General features: G+C 44.7%; 1 protein-coding gene across 1 annotated transcript in view; it reads left to right on the forward strand.

The window, feature by feature from the left end:
* The window catches only part of CACNA1B (calcium voltage-gated channel subunit alpha1 B), a 301,213-nt gene that overhangs the window by 160,621 nt on the left and 119,390 nt on the right, over positions 1 to 21,202 (forward strand). Inside the window, exons 9-13 of the mRNA XM_086475891.1 lie at positions 2,589 to 2,645; positions 3,364 to 3,438; positions 5,418 to 5,507; positions 9,314 to 9,523; positions 18,139 to 18,251. Coding sequence (XP_086332017.1) covers positions 2,589 to 2,645; positions 3,364 to 3,438; positions 5,418 to 5,507; positions 9,314 to 9,523; positions 18,139 to 18,251 — 545 coding nt within the window. The remainder of the gene's footprint in view (positions 1 to 2,588; positions 2,646 to 3,363; positions 3,439 to 5,417; positions 5,508 to 9,313; positions 9,524 to 18,138; positions 18,252 to 21,202) is intronic.

A 21,202-nucleotide genomic window follows, 5' to 3' on the forward strand; every position in this document is an offset into this window, starting at 1 on the left:
CTTCCAGCTAAGTGAGTAGGCTCGCTCTTTCCTGGAATGTTTTAGGGTTTTTTTTTTAACAAGACATAACTGAAACCAGCAACCCTCAGAGCATTGACCAGTAAGTGTGCTGGCTCTCACTTCCTTCTGCAGACGCAGCTCTCTTGCGTTGCACTCACCTGGGTGTAGCCCCTGAAGAACAGCTGTCTGTCTCCTGACCTTTGCTAGCTTGTTTTCGTTGCTCACCAGCTGCATGGCAGTGTGTCTGCTCCCTGCAGTAGCTTCTATCAGTCCATTTAATTATCAAAAGCTGTCTAAAATTCATCTTTTCTTTCTGGGAGTGGCAGAAGAGCTCCTCTGGGATGTGCTTGCTTTCCCGTGCTTGTGCTTTGTCGCAGGACCTAAATGTATACGCCACTCCAGTGGAGTTTGAATTTTTACTGCAATTTGCTAGTACATAGCGTAGGAAAAAATCACATCTGCATTGTGCAGTGGGGCGCAAAATGGAGAACAGCAAAGTACTGATGACGGAACTAATCTCCAGATCCAAAAAAGTGCAGAAACATCTGTGTGGCACTGTTGACTCTACTGGTACTAGGAGCTAGACTCGTTTTTATGCGGTCCTGTGCAGCGATGTGGGTATACCACCTTCAGATATGACATCAAGCTTTTAAAATCACGCTTCATGAGCAATGTTGCCTTTAAAATCTATAAGATGATGTCCACTGTAATAGCATCTGAAGCTCATGCTCCTTCCGGCACAGGTTTGCTTTGTGTTTCAGATTTACAAGCCTTTTTTTCAGCTGTCTTTGGGAAGGTGTGTCCACACCTAAACCATCCCTTCTGTGTGTTTCAGGGCAGTCATATTTGTTGGTAATAATTGCTGTTTAACTCCTCCTGTATTTTTAGCCCCCAAACACTGGCACAGCTTTTCCCTAGGCAATATTGTAGAAGAACTTTTTGGTTTCTGAGGTGCTGGTTTGAGAGAGAAGTCTCTTGAACTAAAAAAGCCCATTTCACTTTTCTGACCTGCCTTAAGCCTCGGAAAACACTGAATAGTACTGGCTTGTGGGGTTTTGAAGAATTTCATGCCTTTTAAAGTGCAGATTTTTAGCTCACACAACATTTTTAACCCTTTCTTGGCTCTCCTACCTCCGTGTCTCTGGTGCACTAGTTTGCACTTTCTTATTTTGTTCTCCTCTGCTTGGGTTTCCAGTCTTCCTCAGTCTTGGATATTATTTTTCAGCCTTCTCAATTTGCTGTCTTATTAATGTATCGTTCACTCTCTCTCCCAGATGGCTAATGAAGAGATTATATAAGGCTTGTGTGGTAGTGCTGATCCCTCTGGTATTCTGCTAGACAGCTTTCAGCTACACGCTTTGATGTTTGGCCTGTGGTTTGTTTGTATTTATTTTTAATTTTTTTAGTTAGCCTTCCATCTAGGCTGGCTTAAATGGACTTTAAAGCAAAATTTTGTGGGAACACAGTGTCAGATGTTTTAGTAGGATCCCAAATTACATCTGCGCCAAGCATGCGAAAGAATTTGTCATTTATAATGCTACAAGGAAGTGTACAGTTTACCAGCTGCCAACTCAATATTTTGTTTGCTTTAGATTGTACTTTAGAAAATCCTCACAGAATTTGACAGCAGCAAGCTGAAATCTGTGGTTCAGATGGTATGAACTGTACGGTTTTGAGCATTGGCGCAGCATGGTGTGTTCTGCGAATTGACTTGGGTGATGACATTTGCATTGTGAAAGCTCAGGAAATTTGATTTTCTTTCATTTAGATAAAAATGAATCTGTTTCGGGAGGTTGGTTTTTTTTGTGTTTTCTGAATTCTTCTACTGTAGAAAAGTATAAACTTGTATTTTGGAGATGAGTTACACAGGAATGGAAAACCAGCGGTGGTGTTCTTGCACATACTGCATAACCTGGACTGTGCTAGCCACAACTCCCCCATGGAAACTTTGCTGTGGCTTTTATTTGGACAGAGATTTGATGCGATGCCTATTTGGTGACATTCTGTCCCCTGTGCTGTGGCACAGCTCGCACGCAGCAGCCAGCCCTGGTTGTGTTACCCTGTGCCATGAGGCAGAGATCTATTTCCCGTGGTAGTGGTGGTGAGTCATTGTGAGTCGTGGTGTCATTGATGGAGACAGAAGAGCAGCAATGAGTGTAGAGCATCTTCCACTTCTCAAACAGTGTCTCCAATGTGGCTGGGCTTAAGAGACCATCCTCTGGCTTGTAGAGACCTGTGGTCTTGCTTGGGTCTGAAGGACGGTTCTTGGTCTCCAGAAGTCCCTTGCGAATGATAGCTGCGTAAAGAAACTGGAGTAGATGGTTAATTGTGAAGAGGGAAATCATGGAAGAAGTGCTACAGTCTTCCAGTGGTTTGTCTAGCCTCTTCCCCCTGTGCCAGAGGGGCACAGGGTAAGAAACACAGCTCTCCAAGCCATCCCTTCCTCCACAGACTTGGTGTAACTGGGTAATACAGTGGGGTAAGGTTGGTGGCAGCTGGGACACACACCTGCTGCATCCAGCTCAGCTGGTTTTAGAGCAGGGATGTGATAAATCTGAGGTTGAACCTTGCTGTTTTTCCTTTTACAGAGGAGGTCATGCTGGCAGAGGAAGACAAGAACGCAGAAGAGAAATCTCCTCTGGACGGTAGGTTGTTTTGCTGTGCAGTTTTCCTCCTGTGATACGTGAGAAGTTCACCTGCTGTATGCTGACATGGCTTTCTGTTGTAACCAGGAGGGTGTGAGGAACACGCTCTTGCATGCACTTGGCATAAGTCGGGCTAAAGAGTCCCTTTTCCTGTATCGGGTCTTTTTGAGGTTGCAGGTGGATGATGAGCAGTTATGTGACACACCACTCTGGGATGGGGATCTGCCCTTGGGTCGGTCGGTCCCTATGCTGCCTGTGGGACCACAGCCTCTGCCGAGCGTGGGTGGCTGTGTCTACGTGCAGGTCGTGGCGGGGGTAGGCTGCAGAGCGGATGCCAGAAGACAAATGCATTGAGCGAGAGAAGGCAGGGCTCTGAACTGAGGTTTCCAAATGGATTTGACAAAAGAGACTAAGACCCCTGTTACTTGTAAGCAGTAAGACATAACAGGGTGTGGTGATCCTATCTTCCAACGTGTGACCCTAGCGTTGCAGGATGGCTGGAGGTACCAAGATTCAGGTGCAGGCGCAGCGAGGCTGCGGGGACTGCTCTCCCTGTGCCTCCAGACCGATGAGCTCTTAGGATGCGACAGCCAGTCAAAGTTCAGTTAAAGATTCTTCCCTCTCCCTTTTCTGACCATCTTTCGTCCTCCCATGTCTCCTCCTTTCCCCTCCCCTCCCTTTCCCTCCTCTTTTTTTTTCTCCTCCCATTCACTGTCAGGGAGGGCCGCCTCGGAAGGGCCGATTCAACAAGGCACGGCACCGGCAGAGACTAGCAGCGGCAGCAGCTACAACAGTGAGTGGATTGCAAATCACCAGGGGCTTAGGTGGCACAGTGGGGCAGTGCTTCTCCCCTGCAGCCCCACGCGCCCAGGTCACCGGCAATGCTTCCTGGGTGGTTTTGCACTTTGCTCTGAGCCACACGGCTCCTTGGGGCATCAGGTGCTCGGCTGCTAGCCCACCTTGGGCAACCTGGTGACCTGTGCTCGGGGAGGACTCGGGGATGGAAGAGCTGGGGCTGAAGAAGGTCAGGGCTGAGGTGTGCTTGGCAAATCTTTGTGCGTGTGTGCGGGTGTGCGTGCACTGGGGAAGTTTGTCCAGCACGTGGGTGCAGCCAGGGCTGTTGGTCTTGAGCTGCAATGAGTGTCTGGAAGAGCAGTCTGAAAAGCTGAGTGGTGTAAGCAAACTAGAGGTGGGTGCAGGCCATGGAGTAAAGACCCAGGTATACGAAGGCTCCCTCTATACTAGTAAGCTAAAGGAGCCCAGCAGCGTTCCCAGCCTTGAAGCCAACTGGTGCGGAGCAGCCCACGTCTATGCTGGTAAATTGTCGTAGTCTCCAAAACAGGGGGACATTGCATCTGAGGTGCCTGTAGAGATGGCACAACCTAATTGCTAAACACATGCAGGAGGGTTTTTTGGGAGAAGATAAAGAAGAAGGTGCTCAATTCATGCCAGGAAGTGTTGTAAAACTTTACTCCCAGGGCTTAACCGGTTACGTTCTAGTGCTGGGGATGGTCCTGGACACACTGGAGTGTACTGGGACAGATGCGGCTTGAAGGACCCAACAGCTGGTATTGCTGGGACTGAGGATTCAGCCCACTGCTGGGTGGGCAAGAAAAGAGCAACAGCAGTTACCTGGAAAGAACTGGATTCAGACAACAGGTTCAGAGCATCCTCTCCTCTTCTTCAAGCCTCTCCAAACCTGGGTGGTGTTCTGGGTGTTTCCTTGAAGTGACAAAAGCACTAAAGCTTGCCTTAGCTGTGGAGGAAGAAGCGCATCCGTTTCTCTGTCAAGGCAGGGAAATTTGTGTAGGGTGAGAGGATCCTCTCGTACGAACCTACCCCCAGGGTAGTCACTGCAGAGTGAGTGGGTTTGCTGTGTGTGCCTACTGAACAGTATGTATCACCACACCGTGGGGTGTCTTACTGCTGATAGCAAATGGTGCTTAGTTACTGTGTGTCTTGAAGCTGTTACAAAACTGTACCAACATATTTTTTTCTGCTAGTCCTCAAGGTTTTGCAGGTAGGTGGTCATGGGACGGGTGTCCATGCTGTTCCTGCGTTACCCTTTGTGCACTGGGTGAACAGCGCAGACCTCTCCGAGCCTTGGGCTACAGTTCTCATTCCCTGTCGAGTAAAACGGTGTAGCGATGTTTGCCCTCCCCACAAAAGATGATGTTGGACAAAGTGTGTTTTCAAAGAGTTATGACGTCCCCAGAGGGAAGGAATTGTGCAGTGGGTGCTGTTAAGAGTACGTTCACTGATTTGTGGCAGTTGCTTTCGACAATGGCATTTATGCTCCTTAAGGCATTGCTCTGTGGTAAGCTGTATCCGAGCACCGTAAATGCTAACTCGTTAATGCTGCACACTGTAAACAGCACTAATGTTTTTAATGGATAGAAGCACTCATCTCATAACCCACTGGGACTCAGAAAGATTCAGTGACCCTGCCCAGCCTTTCTGCTGTGCTAAAAGGTCCAGCAGCTGCAATGACTCCCCCACCCTCCTGCATTTGCTGGGGCAAAGCGTAAGCGTGCAGACCTGTGCCTGGCAAACCTTCAAGATCCGGAAGGTCAAATAAGTAAATGACCCTGGCATCGAAGCATGCAGAGGCCCTATAAGGTTGTAGGTTTTCTGGTTTGCTTCAGCTTACCCTTGTGTGAGAGCTTTAAGCTGGCATTGGGAAGTAAATGCTGGCCCTGGAGAGTGAAGGGAGGGGGAGAGAGAATCCACTCTGAATCCTCACGGGGCATTTTCTCTTTAATTTGCACACAGTGTTGAAAAGAGCTGCAATAAAGAAGAGCAAAAATGACCTGATTCATGCTGAAGAAGGTGAGGACCATTTCACAGACATTTGCTCCGTTGGTGAGTACTGGCTTCGCATTCCCCGAGGTTTAGATCTCCACCTGAACGTGTTCATGTCATGTTTCCTCTGAGCGGCTCCTTTGCTCCAGAAGCTGCGATTTCAAGAAGGAGAATTATCAAGAAATGGCTTTGTAGCTTCACCCTCTCCCCCATGCTGCCCTGCTCAGCTGTTGCATGCTGCACCCTTTGAAAGAGCCCTGCTGAAATGCTTGGAGAATCCGTGCTGTGTTGGCCATACTGTGATTCTGCTTGGAACATGCTCATTTATGCTAATGAAGCCCAAATACGTCAAATGATACTATTAAGCCTCATCTGTGGGGAGGAGAGGAAGTGGACACTTAGTCACATCTGTCACTAATGCACAGTGGATAGTTTTGCAGCCTTTGCTGTACGAATCGTTTCTGGAAAATGCTGGGCAGGGGCCCCAATTCTCTCATTCTTGCCTTAGAAGAAGGTCTTAAAGCAATTCTGCACATTTTTAAAGCCAGATATGGAGTGCAATTACCCATGTACCTCCAGTGCAGGGTGTGGCATCCTTCATAGTGTGGCACTGATGGTGCGAAGTTGGTATCTTCAGCTCTGGAGAATAAGACACGATCAGGCTACAGAGGTACTGCTCATTCTGCAGTTAACAGGGAGCTCTAGTCCCCTCCTGAGACGTTGCCAGGTGGAGAGGCAGGAGGCGGGTCTGGGGTTTGCAAGGGGAGGCAGGCTCTGAGCACACAGCACCCTGTCTAAGAGCAGCTCTTCGGACATCAGCAGACAGAACTTTCAGTCATGGGCTTTTACTTGCTGTCTGGGGAGACATCTTCCTGACTGCGTTGGAGTTAGCTGTTTCGCTTATTTGTGTCCCTGCTGTTTGGGTCTGTATTTCGTTTTGCTGCTGAAGCAGCAGATGTTCTCATTATCTTCCAAAGAAATGTCTTGGCACCCCAGTTACCACAAAGCAGCAAATCCTGGATGCATAAGAGTAGCAGCACAAACAGTACGTTTGAGAGTACGTGTCCGTATATGCTTGCACGCATGAGTGCCTCGAATGCTCTTTGGAAATTTGGCATTAACATTTTACGAGATTACAGCTGCTGCTGGATATTTTTTTCCCCTTTAAATAGAGACCTGGTTGCAGGGAATGAATGTTGCTCAGCATGTTACTGACTCCATCACCCACTGTTGAACTGCCACAATCCCCCAGGCTGAGCAGGCTGCAGGTTTTGTGGTTAAACTGCTGACACTTCTATGAGAGTTTTGTTGCTTAAAGAGGGCAAAAATGCAGCAACCGTGTGCATTTTTGTTTTGTTTTATTCTGAGCAGCTTGGATCCCTGCATGGATAACAAGGAATGGTCATTTTTGGAACATTTGTTCATGGTTGCAGTAATTATGAGATCTTTGCATTCACATCCAAGTCCCTCCAGGCTCTGGGCACCCATGCCACACAAACAGATCTTTGAATTCAGCGTTTCAGGTGGCAACGGATGACGGAGCATCTGGGCTTGTGGATTATCTGATGCAGAGCTGGGAACTGTCTCGGGAGCATATGGCAGGGAAAATAACAGCAGTGCTTTCCACCTTCTGCAAGTGGTTCACCCACTTGGGAAAAGTGTTTTTGATTTTGATTCGTGGAACAAGGCAGAAAAGAAGAAATGGATAAGGCAGATACTTCTGCAGGCTCCTGAAAAGGCTGAAACTCTGCATAACATAAACAATCAGATCATATGGGCAATTATGCATAAAGAATATGGTTTTGAGAAAAGATTTTTTTGGATGCTTTTCTATAATGCCTTGCTGATGGGAGCATAAGGAGCATGGAAGAACTAACAATATAATTACCGAGTGCAACGTGAAGATGTAGACCAGAGCAGTAGAGACTTTGACACGTCTCTTGCTGGTCATTGACTGAATACGTTGCACTTTAATTCAAACACAAGTACCTCAATGAGCCTTATAATTGCATTGTAAAGCTCTGTAGTGGTAAACACTTCCCACTGTGTTCTCTGGAGTTGTTCTTATCATTTATTCTTTTCTTTCCTCCTAACTCTCAGCCTTTCTTTCCACACCGTAAGTGTGCAGCAGTAGATGCTGGCTCCTTCTGGCTTCCCGTGCTCTACACTGTACCAGACACAGGACACTGTCTTGATTGCCAGACAGCAGAGCCTGGAGAAGTGGATATTTTCCATGTTAAATCAGTTTAAATACGGCTGCTCTTCTTTTCTGAGATCAGTAGAGCCAGTAGAGAGGGGATGAAAGGGCAACAGACTATTTCCAGGCAGATCTGAGAGTATAGATTAGCTTGAATATCTGTTTACCTGCTAAACAGTATTACGATATGGTGCAGCCTATATCTTAACCTGTAGTTCATTTTGTTGTCTTAAAGCAATAGATGGCCACTATGATTTTCTTTTTTAAACGGCCAAAGGGAGGATTATCAAACTAACTGAACAAGAACACACTGAGCTTTTCCACAAGGAGTTTTTTCAAAGCCTGGCCAGGGCCAGCTCTTCATTTGGCGTGTTGGTGGATGGCCAGAAATGTGAAATGGAGCAGAACGCTCGCTTTTTGTCGGGGAGACGGTGCAGCACACTCTTGGGTAGCTGTGTGAGGCTTGGAGAACAGATTGCTGTCACATCTGGATGCTTCATCCTTTCTACGGGTGCTGTGTTTGATGTTATTGCGGGATGAAACAGGGTGAGATTCCCATCCTTTCCAAGTGTTAAAATGTAAGTGAGCACACTCAAAAATTTGGTTCCTGCAGCCAGAACGCTTTGTTCGTGTAACTCAGCCATCTCCAATGACAGCCCATGCCGGTCATCTGCTCTCACAGTGCTTGGTCCAAGACAGGACAGTGTGTGTCCTGGTTAGCCCTACTCACTGGGAGGCTCTGTCCCATGATAGCGAAGGGCAATAGCATATTATCTTGCCAGAAACCATCTTGAAATGAAGTTCACTAGAGGTTTCTGAGGGGTGCCACCACAGCGGGAAACAGGTAGTGGACGGCCTGCTGCAGTGACGATTTTTGCTGCTTGCAACAGCACCTGTGGCTGTTGCAGAGGAACTCCAATGGACACGTGTGTTGTGCCGATTTCTCCTGCCTCAGTGCCGGCCGGAGATTGCCTGTTCATCATTTGTTTGAACAGTGCCTGCTGCCACAGGGGGAGAGCTTACATTAGAAATCATTTCTTCCATCAGCATCCAATTGTTAAAACATTTGACTCTTTTCCAGGGTTTCAAACTAGAGTTGAATTGTAGCTGATACAGGCAGAATTGATACCAATGAGTAGATGTGCCCATTGGAGGCACATTGAGCCCTTTGCTGTAGAAATACACAAAGTCAGAGAGTGAAATAAAGAGACTTCACTCCAATCAGTAATAAGGGCTGGGTCTTGCCTGGTCCTTGGAGCAGGGGAAATAGAGACCAGTTTTCCTGTTTTCAGTTACCCAGCTCCAAGAGGATGTGCTCCACACCATGGGCAGAAATACCACTGTGTCTGGTACTTTCTGTTGCTCCAGTCAACCGGGAACCCAAAAGTTATGTGTTAAATTGAGACAAGCAAGATTACTTCAGAGGGTTGGAAGGCCAGTTTCTTTACATGGTGGAGCTGGGCATTCATTCATGAAGTTTTAAAATCCCAGCCTTCATCCCTCACGATGTCATTGCAAGCAAGATGTCCTTGCTCAGCCCATAGTCAATGTGCCCAGCTTTCTGCTCAGCCGTGTTTCTGGTGCTTGGGAGAGGGTCTGTGTGCCCAGGAATATCCTCTGGCCTTTCGCCTGCTGGGATGGGCTGTGGTGACTGTTCTTTCTGTCCCAGGGTCTCCTTTTGCCCGTGCCAGTTTGAAGAGTGGGAAGAATGAGAGCTCGTCCTACTTCAGGAGGAAAGAGAAAATGTTCCGGTTCTTCATTCGGCGCATGGTGAAAGCTCAGAGCTTCTACTGGATCGTCCTCTGCGTGGTCGCCCTCAACACGCTCTGCGTTGCGATGGTGCACTACGACCAGCCGGAGAAGCTCACCACCGCGCTCTGTGAGTACTGGGGACTCCGCCTTTCCTCTAACAAGGTCTTGCATTTCCAGTCACTCTGAGCACTGCTGTCACATCCCCACGAGGTATGATTTTTCAGCTTCCTATGCCTCTCTCAGAGGAGGATGAGAAATGCATTAATGAGTGGTTCTAGTAACTCAGGAGTAATTGAGTCATACAATTCAGAAAAAATCCGCCAGGACATGATACTGGTTTGAGATGGAAATGTTATCCTAAACGTTATCTGAAACTTCGGATTCAACCACATTTAAATCTTGTAACATGGCGGGAGAATTTGTTCTGTAGGAAGTTTTATGAAAGGGAGGGGAATGGTGTTGTACTTGGGTAAAGGGCAGGTTTCTTTATTTAATCAGCGTCTGCCCAGAGAACAGCAGAATTCATGCCACTGTGCAGCTGATCTACATCCATGGGTGATTTCTGTACTGATGTCCCTGGGATAGCAGCACATGCAATGGCCAGTGCTACGTGGGAGATAAAAATGTCTGTCTATGCTTATAGAATCATACACTAATTCACTACAGTTGTGGCAACTATTGTCATAGTCTTTAAAAGGTTGTGACTTTACAGAAGGTCTTTTTTGATCATCGTGCCTTCCTTACTAGTGGTGTGTGATTAGATGGGGTAGATGTCATCATGCTCTCCTGTGAAAATATGTGCAATAGCGATAGAAATAATACCATGCAGAAGATTATACTATATTTGTGCAAAAGCTTTTATTTTAGCTTGGTTCCTGTGGTCACCTGTGAGTTCAGGCTTCAGATAGTCTGTAAGTGCTTTTGAAGTATGATTAATTTTTTTTTTTAAAAATCACGTTTTGTTCTATGATGAATAATAAATGGAGGCAGCTTTCTGCAATCGGAGCCTTTACACATCACAGTGTTACACTGAGGTTGCAGACCTGCTCATGAAGCCTGTTTTAAAAAAAGTATGCAAGGTGAGAGACAGAGCTTTTTTTGTTTGTTTTAGTGAAGGTTGTAGGCTATGACTCCTAGAGCTGGAAAACTTGTAGAAATTGGTAAGGTAAGAATATGGTGACACTGAAAGTGGGACACTGCAAGTTTTTCCTTCTGAAGGGAAGGAATGGAGAGTTTGTTTCTGGAAGGCAGAACCGTTGCTTTGGCCACTTCTGACTCTATAAAATGGGTAGGAATAAATCTTTTGTTCAGCACTTGGTATTCAGATGTGCCTAGTTCAGAATTTAAGTGATAATTCTGAAGCAAGCAAACAAAAGACTAGGAAAAAACCCCGAAATATTTCCAACAGTCTAACTTTTAATAATTTTAGCTTCGGTTGTTAAAGATACTTATCTACTAATTTTCCTTGATTTCTGTATAAATTCGATGCTTAAATATTTCTAGCCCTGGTTCCTCAGGTCTTACCCTATCATGAGGAAGCAAACTTTTGAAGTTTGTTTTTTTTAGTAGACCTAAAAGGTGAAGAATATTAGCTGCTTTGACTTCAAAAATCTCCCTATTAATATTTGCTGAAATATTTAATACCACCTGGTAATTGGAGCTATAATGAGAGATGCATAAGAAGGACAGAAACTTCTTTCAACTCTGGGTTGGTTTGGGTTGGGTTTTTTTTTTTTTGCGAGATTTAGACTGAAAAGAGAGACAGACTACACAGAGAAGTCAGTCCTGCTTATTAATTTCCTAAATTTAACAGAGGAAATAGTAAGCTAGATTGGCATAGTAATAAGAAGTTCAAGGCTTAGAATTAGGACTAAATGTCTAGAAAAAAAAACACTTTAAGTCTTTCAACTCAAAAAAGAAGGCTTCAGATTTACAGACTCAGTTTTGGAAATACCTTATGCAGTAACTTTTCTAAAAAAACATAAAGAGATCTGTGAGCCAACAACTTCTCCTTAACGTTCATATGAGACCTGGAAGGGATGTTCGTTGATTAGAATTAGAATTAAAGTTACACCTCTAGGTAGGAAACGTATCTGGGACAGGGGCCACAAATTAAGTTCCCAGCCTACCTCAGCTGAAGATAAAATTAGGAAAGGTTGAAATTGTGTTGTGCCTGGGATCAGGGATTGGGATGGATCCTTCTTTCAGGAGCTCTGCATGCGTCCATAACACACAGTATTGTGAATTGGTTTCAGAAACACTTGGGTAGTGTACTTTAATTTCTTGGTGCTAGGGTACTTCCTAGCTAAGAATGAGTGATCCCATTGACTTTTTTTTTTAGTGGAAACATTAGAAAAACACCAAAGAACCATGTGTTCTTGGGAGTTAAATCCTCAGCATCCTCCCAGCCATAGGTACTTTCCTGTCTCTCGTCTGCCTTTTATATGCCTTTGTATCACTGCACTGCCATTTACTTGTAAGACTTGAGCGTCCTTTGTCAATGAGGAAACACCTGGACATGTTTCACAAATCAATCCCTTAGATTCACTAAAAGAAATATTAGTGGCCACAGATAAACACTGCTAGAAACAAGACTGTAATTGGTGAGTGGCAACACAGAGGTGGATCACAGACAAAACCAGAATATCTGAGAAATCGTAGGTTTTGTGGATGTTCTTGTATAGGTATAAGCATTGGGTCTTTAAACGGAGTAGTACAAGATTAGCCACCATTGGGTCTTTAAATGGAGTGGTACAAGATTAGCCACCATGACATAGAGAATAAAAGCCAGAGATGTAGAATGAATGGTTGTCATGGAAGTTCTGAGATACTCTAGATAATTTTCTCTTGGTGTTTTTTTCAGAGGTAGTTTTCTCCAAGAAAAGAAGCAGAGGGGCCACGGGTTCATTCTAGGCAGGATTGTCTCTGGTCTGTCTTAGAGCATAATGTAATGGAAACTCTGGGAAGAAACCTATTTTAACATAATTTTAGAAGAAGGAGCTTCTGTGAATTGTCCACTGAAAAAGGCTTGCAAGTTTAACCTCTTAAATTACAAGAGTCCCATACTTCCAAACCCTCCTGACTTTTCAGGATGATGAGCTGTAGGATTATATTCACATGTGTCTTTGCATTGGTAGTGACCTAAAGGTTTCTGCCCACTTTCCTTGGGGATGGTATGGTTTTCATAGCATAGTCTTTCCCACTAATCTAAAGTTTAACATTGAATTCAGGGAACATTTTACACCTTAAGGTACGTGACACTTTGTGTGGATTAACTAGTTTTGTTATTGCAGTCACGATAAGACTGAAGTTGGCCCCTCTCACTCCTGCATGCACTAAACTGCAGCCAGCCCGATTGACCTGCAGTAAACACATCTGTGAATGAGCCCAGCTGTGGTTTAGCCCTTGAGGAGCGCTCCTTGAAAGCCCTGTTCTGCCCAAGATTTGTGCATAAATCCATTAGATATAGGCAGAACAAGATATCACAAACCAGGGGATTTTAAATAGCTCCTGGAAATACTTGGCAAAATCCTTTAACTGTAAGAGTGGCAGAGTTTAAAAATGGCTTTAAAGTTAATCCATGATGAGTGAACTTTGCTAGAGAGGAGCAGGACTTGTCTAGTCTGATGTAGAGCAAGAGAGAAGTAGCCAATTCTAATTATGTTGTTTCATGGAAGGTGCTCAGAAATGATGAGGAGCGTTGTGAACTGCAGCAGCAGGAGAGGAGTGCAGTAAAGTCTGGGAGGAGCTGCTAAACTCTGAAACTCTACCCAGGCACCTCTAATTCAATTATACCTGTCCCTCTGGGTAAAAGTTTAATTACATTACAAATTAATTTTACTTAAAGAACTGTTGGTAAAAGCCTACGGGTCTGCATTGATTTATTTTTCCCTTGGTCTTTTCTTTTAACTTTTCTGTTCTTAAATTGTTCTGATTAGCTTTCTCTGCTTGATATTCCATATTGCTGCAACTGCTTTGGAAAAGGAGCTTTAGAAAGAGACTTGGGGTTTTTTTAGTCTTATTGAAAGAGTTGATGAGAAATTCTTTGAATTCTTGGGGTCTGATGAATAACAGGACCTACTTTTATGCTCCTGTAATTATCCCCAAATTAGATCAGAGATTTTCCTTCTCTGTATGGAAAGGATGCCAGGGCCAAATTGTGATAGGAGTTTTCTCATGCTGCACGTGGACACATGGCATGTTCTGCTCACTGAAGCATGGACCTTCAGTTAAATAAGTTGCAGTTCCCTATAAAAGTCTGTGTTTCATACAGCCACCCATGGTTTTCGTCTGTTTGTGTTAATTTCCACCATTGCCAATATTCTCAGAAAGAAGAGACTTCTGTCAGGAGACAACTCTGTAATTCAGCCTAGAGAAGCATCACTGAGATCTAGTAGCAGCAAAGATGCATCTTCAGCTGCGAGCAACAAACCGACAAAGTGCATAGCGTGAGACACAGTGGAGGTGCAGCATTAAGGGGTTTTCAGACAGGACTGTGCCTTTTAAAAATACATGCTGTAGCTTGAGCAGAAGTTGCAAGCCTGCTGTGGAGACAGCTGTACGTGTTTGCATGCCCTGGGCTGTGCAGGAGGCCAGCAGAGATGGTGCTGGTGGTGGTCTCCTCTTCCTCTGAGTAAAGCTGTGGAAGAAGGCTGGAACCAGAGCTCTTTGGCCTCTGCAAGGTGGGCTTTAGGAACCATGGTGAGAAAGTTTTAGGATTCAATCAGTAGGATTTCTCTTGGGACCCCTCTCATCAGTCTTCCCTTCTCCTGTGGCTGCCCTTCACGAAGCAGCTCCCTCCATGTTTCTCCAGCTAATGCTACAGCGATCCTTAACTTGCTCCCAAATTTATATCTGTCTAAAAACAAGATCCAGAATGCCTCCTTTCTGATAAATACAGTATTTGAAAACAGTATTTTAGCCATTATAGCCTGAGAGCATCTTCCCTGTGTACTGCACAATGCTGAACCATGTGTTTGGTGCAATTAGGTCTTTTTTGATGATGTTGTGTTTGCCTTTGAAGCAGATAGCCAGCTCCCTCCGGATATAAATATGCAGCATTTGCAATTGCGAGGAAAAGGCTTTCTGAAGCGAGCATATTTATTTATGTCTGCTGAACATTTCACGTCTGCTTTGTCGAAGAGGAGGAAGTTGTACTTCTCCGAGGTTCTCCTCCTGGTTGGTTTAATGTGCGAGGAGGATGAGGAGAGGAAACCAAAGCATCAGGCTCAGCATCTGCTCCTAATGGCATTGGACGGGGAGACAGGGCAGAAATGGAATTAATCCATGGGTGATTGACAAAAAAAGAGGTGCTAACTGTCAAATTCAAATGTACGGGGCAAAAAGGTGCTAGCACGGCCTTTGCCAATAGCACAGATTTGAAATTAAATAAGAGTATTTGTATCAAGCTTTTTTTTCTTAAATCACATTACAAAATGCTTCTGCTTAAGGCAGATTAAATTACATGTGGGTCTGAATACCAGGAGGTCCAAACAACGAAACTGCATTTTCAATTACACGGGTAGGGCCATGTCAGAAGAAATCGTGTTTCTGGTCTGTCCGCTGGAGAAGCTGATTCATTCAGAGTCAATTCCTTTTGCCCGAGGAGTTCACTATGTCCATATTTTCCTTGCCTCTATCCCCTGTCCTCCCAGTGCTATGATTTGTAGCATCTGGTACCTGCTGAACTATCGCTATCGCTGCCTGCTTTGAACTCTGATCTAGTTGTTTCTTGAATGTTCTGAGTTTCTAACGTTTCCTGTTGTGTTGGTCTGTGGGGGTTTGTTTGTTTGTTTGTTTTTTAAAATAAAATATTTCTTGATTCTGTTTTACTTAGGGCATTTACTAGCTTTTTTTCTCCTATGATATTCTGGTTTTGCGTGTGTGTTTGCAGGGTGTGTCAGTCTGATGATGGAACATTGCACTTGTTGGTACCTCGTTTTTGTTCATACTTCTGCTGGATGGGTGACTGAATATTAATCCTTGTTTCTTTCCTCCTTTTGCTTCTTTTGGAATGATGCTAATTGTCTTGGCAAAGCGTACTGCAATCTGTTGGTGAAAATTACAGTAAAAACCCTCTACCTATTATTTTTGTTATTCTGTGAAAGAGTCTGGGGCGTACCCGAAATGTAAGCCCGAAAGGTGAGTCTGGCGGATACATACGAGGATAAGAATCTCCCTACCAGAGCGAGATACGAAGTAGGTGGAAGTTGTGCAATGCTTCCTGTAGGTCTGATCTACAACTCCTCCCTATGATTTAAGTTTTATCTGCTAACTAAGCAAGGCCACCAGTTTCAAAGCATTGTTTGATATCAGTCCTTGTGATAGGGAGATGTTACATTGAAGTCATTCCAATAAGCACCGTTGGGCTTGCTGAGCTCTGCTGAGCATGAAACCAAGGACGGGGGTGATAACTTCTTAGCGAGGGAGAGCCTCTTGTCAGCACAAGCGCTGGTGCAAGCTTCCCCTCTGGGCTAATGACTGAAATAGGTGACAGCAGCCGAAGAAATTCTTCCATGCCCAGAGAAGATGCATCTGCTTTATTGGGGGACTTTTGCCTTCTGTTTCTTACTGTTTCTGAAGAGCACAGGGTGCAGAATGAAAGTTCAGGATCTGGCCTGGAAGCTAGTTAAAGCTTCTGATTTACAGGGCCACCTTTTTGTAATTAAGGATTTTAACATTCTTACTACTTTACAGTTGCATTCTTTTTAACTATGTGCAAAGAAATTCAATACCACTGACCATGTGTTTTTAAAAAATTCTGTATTTTTATATTATTGGACTTCTCAGCCGCCTCATTTTATGCCTGATATTGGTTCACCTGGTCCCTTTCTCGCACCCTATGCGCTTGTATAGTCAGATGGATTGCCAGGGTAACTATGGAGAACTCCCTGCTGTGGGATCCCTTGTGTTGGAAACAACTGTTTGCTCACTGAGCTCTTGGATCTGATGTGAGAAAGGAGAGAAAAGTTGTAGCATGGTGCAGGTGAGAACATGCTTCTCCTAGTAAGTTCCAAGCTCCAAGGGAGGTGCTGCTCCTGTGTGTGACCATGCCTTCCCCTGAGCACTGAGATCCAGCGGATGGAGCCTATCTCTTGGTAGGAAAAAGGCTGCGAAGTCTGCAGACCTCATACTTTGTCATCTTATTCCTCAAATGTGAACACTTTGCCCTTGATAATCTCCTTTAATGACACTGCTTCTATTTCCAAGAAGAGTAGGTTACATGGTATAATTAATACCCTCCTGGTATCTCCTCCCTTATCGCAAATGTTGGTGGAAGTGTCCTTGTAGGCTCCTCACTGAAGTGTTAATAAAACCTTTCTCATCTAGTTAATACTTCCTAGATTTCAGTTAACTTTATGCCCATGATACTTCATAACTGTCTTTCATTTAAAATTTAAACCACTGTTTTATTTTTTGATAATTGAAGCTGTATTTTTCAAGCAATTTCAAAAGACAAGCAGCAATGCAAGTTGGACCTGGGCCAGCCGTGCTCACTCGGTGTGAACGTGCAAGGCAGTGACTGGAGTGAAAGCCATGCAGTTTGAAAGGACCCTCGCTCCCTCCTCTCTTTCTCCCCACACCTGTTAGCTGAAGCCACCTATTGCAAAATGTGTACAGAGCATTTGGATTCAGGATTATCTAGCTGAAATTTTCCCTGTTGCAACTTGGATCCGTTGCCCCTTGTCTGTCTGTGTGCACCTTTGAGTAAAGTTTGGCACCTTGTTATGATCGTTCCTGGAATCGTAAAACTGAAATTACAGAACTCAACTTTCCTGTAGCATCTGGTCTGCTACAGCATCTGAGAACCTTCTGTACGGCGCTAAGCAATGCGATTAATCTCCGCCTTTTGAAGTTTGATACTTTTCCTCCTCTTTTCTCTGGAGGGAGAAGTTTGCCTTATGCTGTTTGGTTTGGTTTGGTAGCATAGAGGGGTTTTTTGCCCTTTTTGTATTTGTTTTGTTGCTGTTGCTTATTGGCCTCCAGATCTAAACTTGCTTGACTTAAAATGCCAAAGGCAGTGTTCTCTGTAGCTTCAAGTCCTAAAAAATTGATCTGGAAATTGAGGTCTCCAGCTATGTTCTTTCTGCCCTTTGTTTCGTCATAGGTGATAAATTTTCCAATCAAAAGCTTCACAGCCTATTTGGCTGTGATATGTGAAGCAGAAGGAAACAGAACTTGCTCTTCCGTAACGATATGGTTATACAGGTATAATAAAATAAAAGTAGCTGCGTGCTAACAGTAGACACAACACCTCTGAATATGAGCTCTCAGAGACAGCAGTTCTGTTGGGTATGAAGGTATTTTTATCATGAGAGGATGTTACAAAAGCTTACATCCTGCTCCCAAAAGTGCCCGTCTCATGTAGGTACAGAAGTCCCAAACATACATTTGCAAAACATTATCTGTGCAATTAAATTAGACCTTTAGAAATATTAGATCTAGACTGTTCTTTTGAAATTCCTTTACGAAGATGATGAGAATATTATTTAATGCTCACACCAGCCTTCCCACAGTACACATGAAACATTGACTTCACCATTCCTGAAGGCTGAATACAGCTCATGTGCATATAGAAATAATTATGTGAAACTGTCCTCAGGGTCTTTTTTGCCATTGCAAAGGGGATTTTCTTCTGGCAGGGGGCAGTCTGTGTTGTGAAAAATTACCAGTGTTCCCCACATGAAGAGATGTGCCTACCAAGGTCTTGTGGACTAATTTAACCTCTTTTCCTCTTTCCAGATTTCGCAGAGTTTGTTTTTCTGGGTCTGTTCCTTACTGAGATGTCTTTGAAGATGTATGGACTGGGGCCAAGAAATTACTTCCACTCTTCCTTCAACTGCTTTGACTTTGGGGTGAGTAGGCTTCAGCTGTGGGGATGAAGTGTGTGGCTCTCCCGTTATTCAATGGGGTTGAGCTTTTAAGGTGGGAATGGGAATCAATAGGAAGTGGTACTGTAAGCGTGTCTTCTGTGGGGAGTCATTGTTTAAATTAGCTGCAGTGACACCCATTAAGCTTCCCCTAGTTATCATCCTTTTTGAAGAAATGTGACGGCTGGGGATTTCATTTCCTCGGCAAGCTACAGGGTGTTCGCAGCATCAGCACCAGTAAATGCTCTGATTACTAAGAGATTCTCTCTCCCATTTAAATGAGGTGATTGAAACACAAAAACCCCGCACATTTTATTGCTCATCTCCCCTATCATCCATTTAATGGCCTTTACCTCAGGATACACAGGCAGCACTTTTCAGACTTGAGTGCCCAGAAGTAGAAGTCTAAACACATGATTAGGTGACAGAAAGGCAGTAACTCACATCCTTTTACTCCAGAAGTACAGGCTTTCCATTTCGTGCTAAAACTATAGCTTTGAAGTGTGAATAGTGGGGCCAGTTTGGACTCTGTCTAACAAAGAACCCCGGGAGCAGATGTTAATTTAGTCATTAAAAACTATGAGGCTGTAATCTGTCCTCACAGAGGTTAACTGGGCTTCTCTTGCCTTTAGTGGGGGCTGAGCACTGCATCTCAGAGCAGGAATCCATCTGTAAGTTTTCTTTAACAAACCAGATACGAAGCTTATGACGCAGCCAGAGGCAGGGGGAATACAGTTCAGGTCATTGTACGTCATCCAGCCCTTCTCTCCAAGATTTAGTCTGTTGTTTCTAGTCTTCATCTGCCAAAATGCCAGGAGTGACTCTTCTCCTCCATGGAGCAAAATTCCAGCTCTGCTCCTGCAAGGGAGGAGGAGGTATTCTCACCTTCGGTAAATGACCACTCCTAAATCCAAGACTACCGGTAGAGCCAACATCTCCTCTTTCTGGCAGTGTCAGCAGGAAAGCTCGGAACTAAATAGACTTTGAGATTAAACCCTCCAGCCCAAGAATGACCTGCATCCAACAGACTGAGGTGTTGCATCAGGCTGCACCAAGCGTGGGGCTCTCCTCTCTGGGATGTCCATCACAGCTGGTGGTGGCTCAGAGCACTGAAGTAAATTGTGCCGTTCCTTTTGGCTGCATAGCCCAAAGGATAATAAGCAGACTCTAACTGTCATGAGAGGAAACCATGCACAAATAACACAGATAACGTCACATGACTAGATGTCTGCACATTCAGAGTTGGTGCCTAATCCGAGGGGGACAGAGGCTCCCCTCAACTGAAGGCAGTCAACTCATACCATGGCTTAACTGTACTGGCAAGATGTCCTGCAAAGGCTGGAATGATGAGTGTGTCCACAGAATACGAGGGGACTGACACCCAGTTTTCAGCAAGTTTAGTGCATGGCCAAAGACCCCAGTTTCTGTAAGCTGAGTCAAAGACATTTGGTGGCCAAGCAATTACTAGTTAGTCTTGTAAGGGTATCATTGCCTCGTTTGTGTTGTCTGGTGACAGACACTAGATCAATGTCCTTCACCAATGGATTAGTAGGCTCTGAGCTGCAGCTAGCTCGCCCCCATGATGGCTGCCAGTTTCCCTGGATCCTTGCATCCAGGATGCTCCTTCCACAACAAGAAAAGCTCGTACCCGATGGTCAGGAATAGGTGATTTAGGAGCCTGCACTAAGCAACAGATAAACCTACCAGGTCTTTCTGCTTTGTGTCATGCTGTGGTGAGTGCTGCACTGGCAATAAGCTTTGCCAAGTGTTTCCCAGGAGGTAAAGCTGTTGATCTGTTTCTAATTCTTCCTCCTTTAGAGAATCCATAGGGATCCTACTTGTAGCCATGTTTCTTCCTCCTCACCCACCTTCCCGCCCCCAGAATTAATTCAGCTACTTCACCCCCACTGGAACATCACACAGAACTGTAGTCAGTTTAGTTTGACAAACCATCAAGATGAAACCGTTCAAATGCAAAAAGTGAAACAACAAATCAGAGCAACATCAGTCTTGGGAGAAACAGTCCAGTGGGGTCTCATGTGAAACAAGCTCCCGGGAGGCCGTGTTGAGATGCCGGGAAAATTAATTATCAGTGCCACATGTGGAGGGTCTAAGGAAAGGTTTTTGCTGATTCATGAGGGATTCCCAAGAGTGATAGATTGTGAGGGAGAAGTTTTAGTTCCGTCTTTTTCTGATGGAAGAAACTGGATGAGCAACTGTTGTGTATCTCCCTTTCCCACTATGTTTTCTTGAAACTCAGGGCACAGCATTTCTTGCACAGCAGCTGCAAGCAATGCTGTAGTTTCCAAAAGACATCCAGGTGTCTGTTTATGAAAGGGGTTTCCAAGCTGGTGGGTCTCCCAGCACTGCTCAGGTACTCAGACACAGCTTTGCTGCCCTGACTTCCCATTAACACTCCCTTTCACAACACAAACCAGCTGCTCCCTGGGGTCTGGAGACAATGTGTTTATGGTGTGTTTCACGCAACTGGGGACCACAGTCCATGGGAGCTCTGAAGTGGTAGGTTAATGCATGTAATAACAGCCATTGGCAGTGAAATGCCTGTCTTCTCTTATTAGCTGTGCGGTAACCTGTGTGGATGTAATTGCCCTTTCCAGTTGTGCTTAACCCATTACTATTTAGTCCTTTCTGTAATAAAGGATTTCAGAGAAGATTTCTTTATCACTTGAGGTTAATTCTTTAACAACCTTAAAACAAAAAAAATGGACAAAGCAGAATCTAAAACCCCACCTTGACTGGGGACAATTTTTTTAATAACCTGAAGCTGAGGCCCTGGCAGACGATTGGGTGTGTGTGCTAGAGGCTTTGCAGGATCTCTTAATAGCTGTTTCCTTAATTGCTTTCCTAAAGACTCTCAGTTGACAGAAGTTTCTGGATGATCTTGCCCAGAGTTAATGCTTCGTTGCTCTGCAGTG

The sequence above is a fragment of the Leptosomus discolor genome, chromosome 19, assembly GCF_034619465.1.
Source record: "Leptosomus discolor isolate bLepDis1 chromosome 19, bLepDis1.hap2, whole genome shotgun sequence".
Taxonomy (NCBI): domain Eukaryota; kingdom Metazoa; phylum Chordata; class Aves; order Leptosomiformes; family Leptosomidae; genus Leptosomus; species Leptosomus discolor.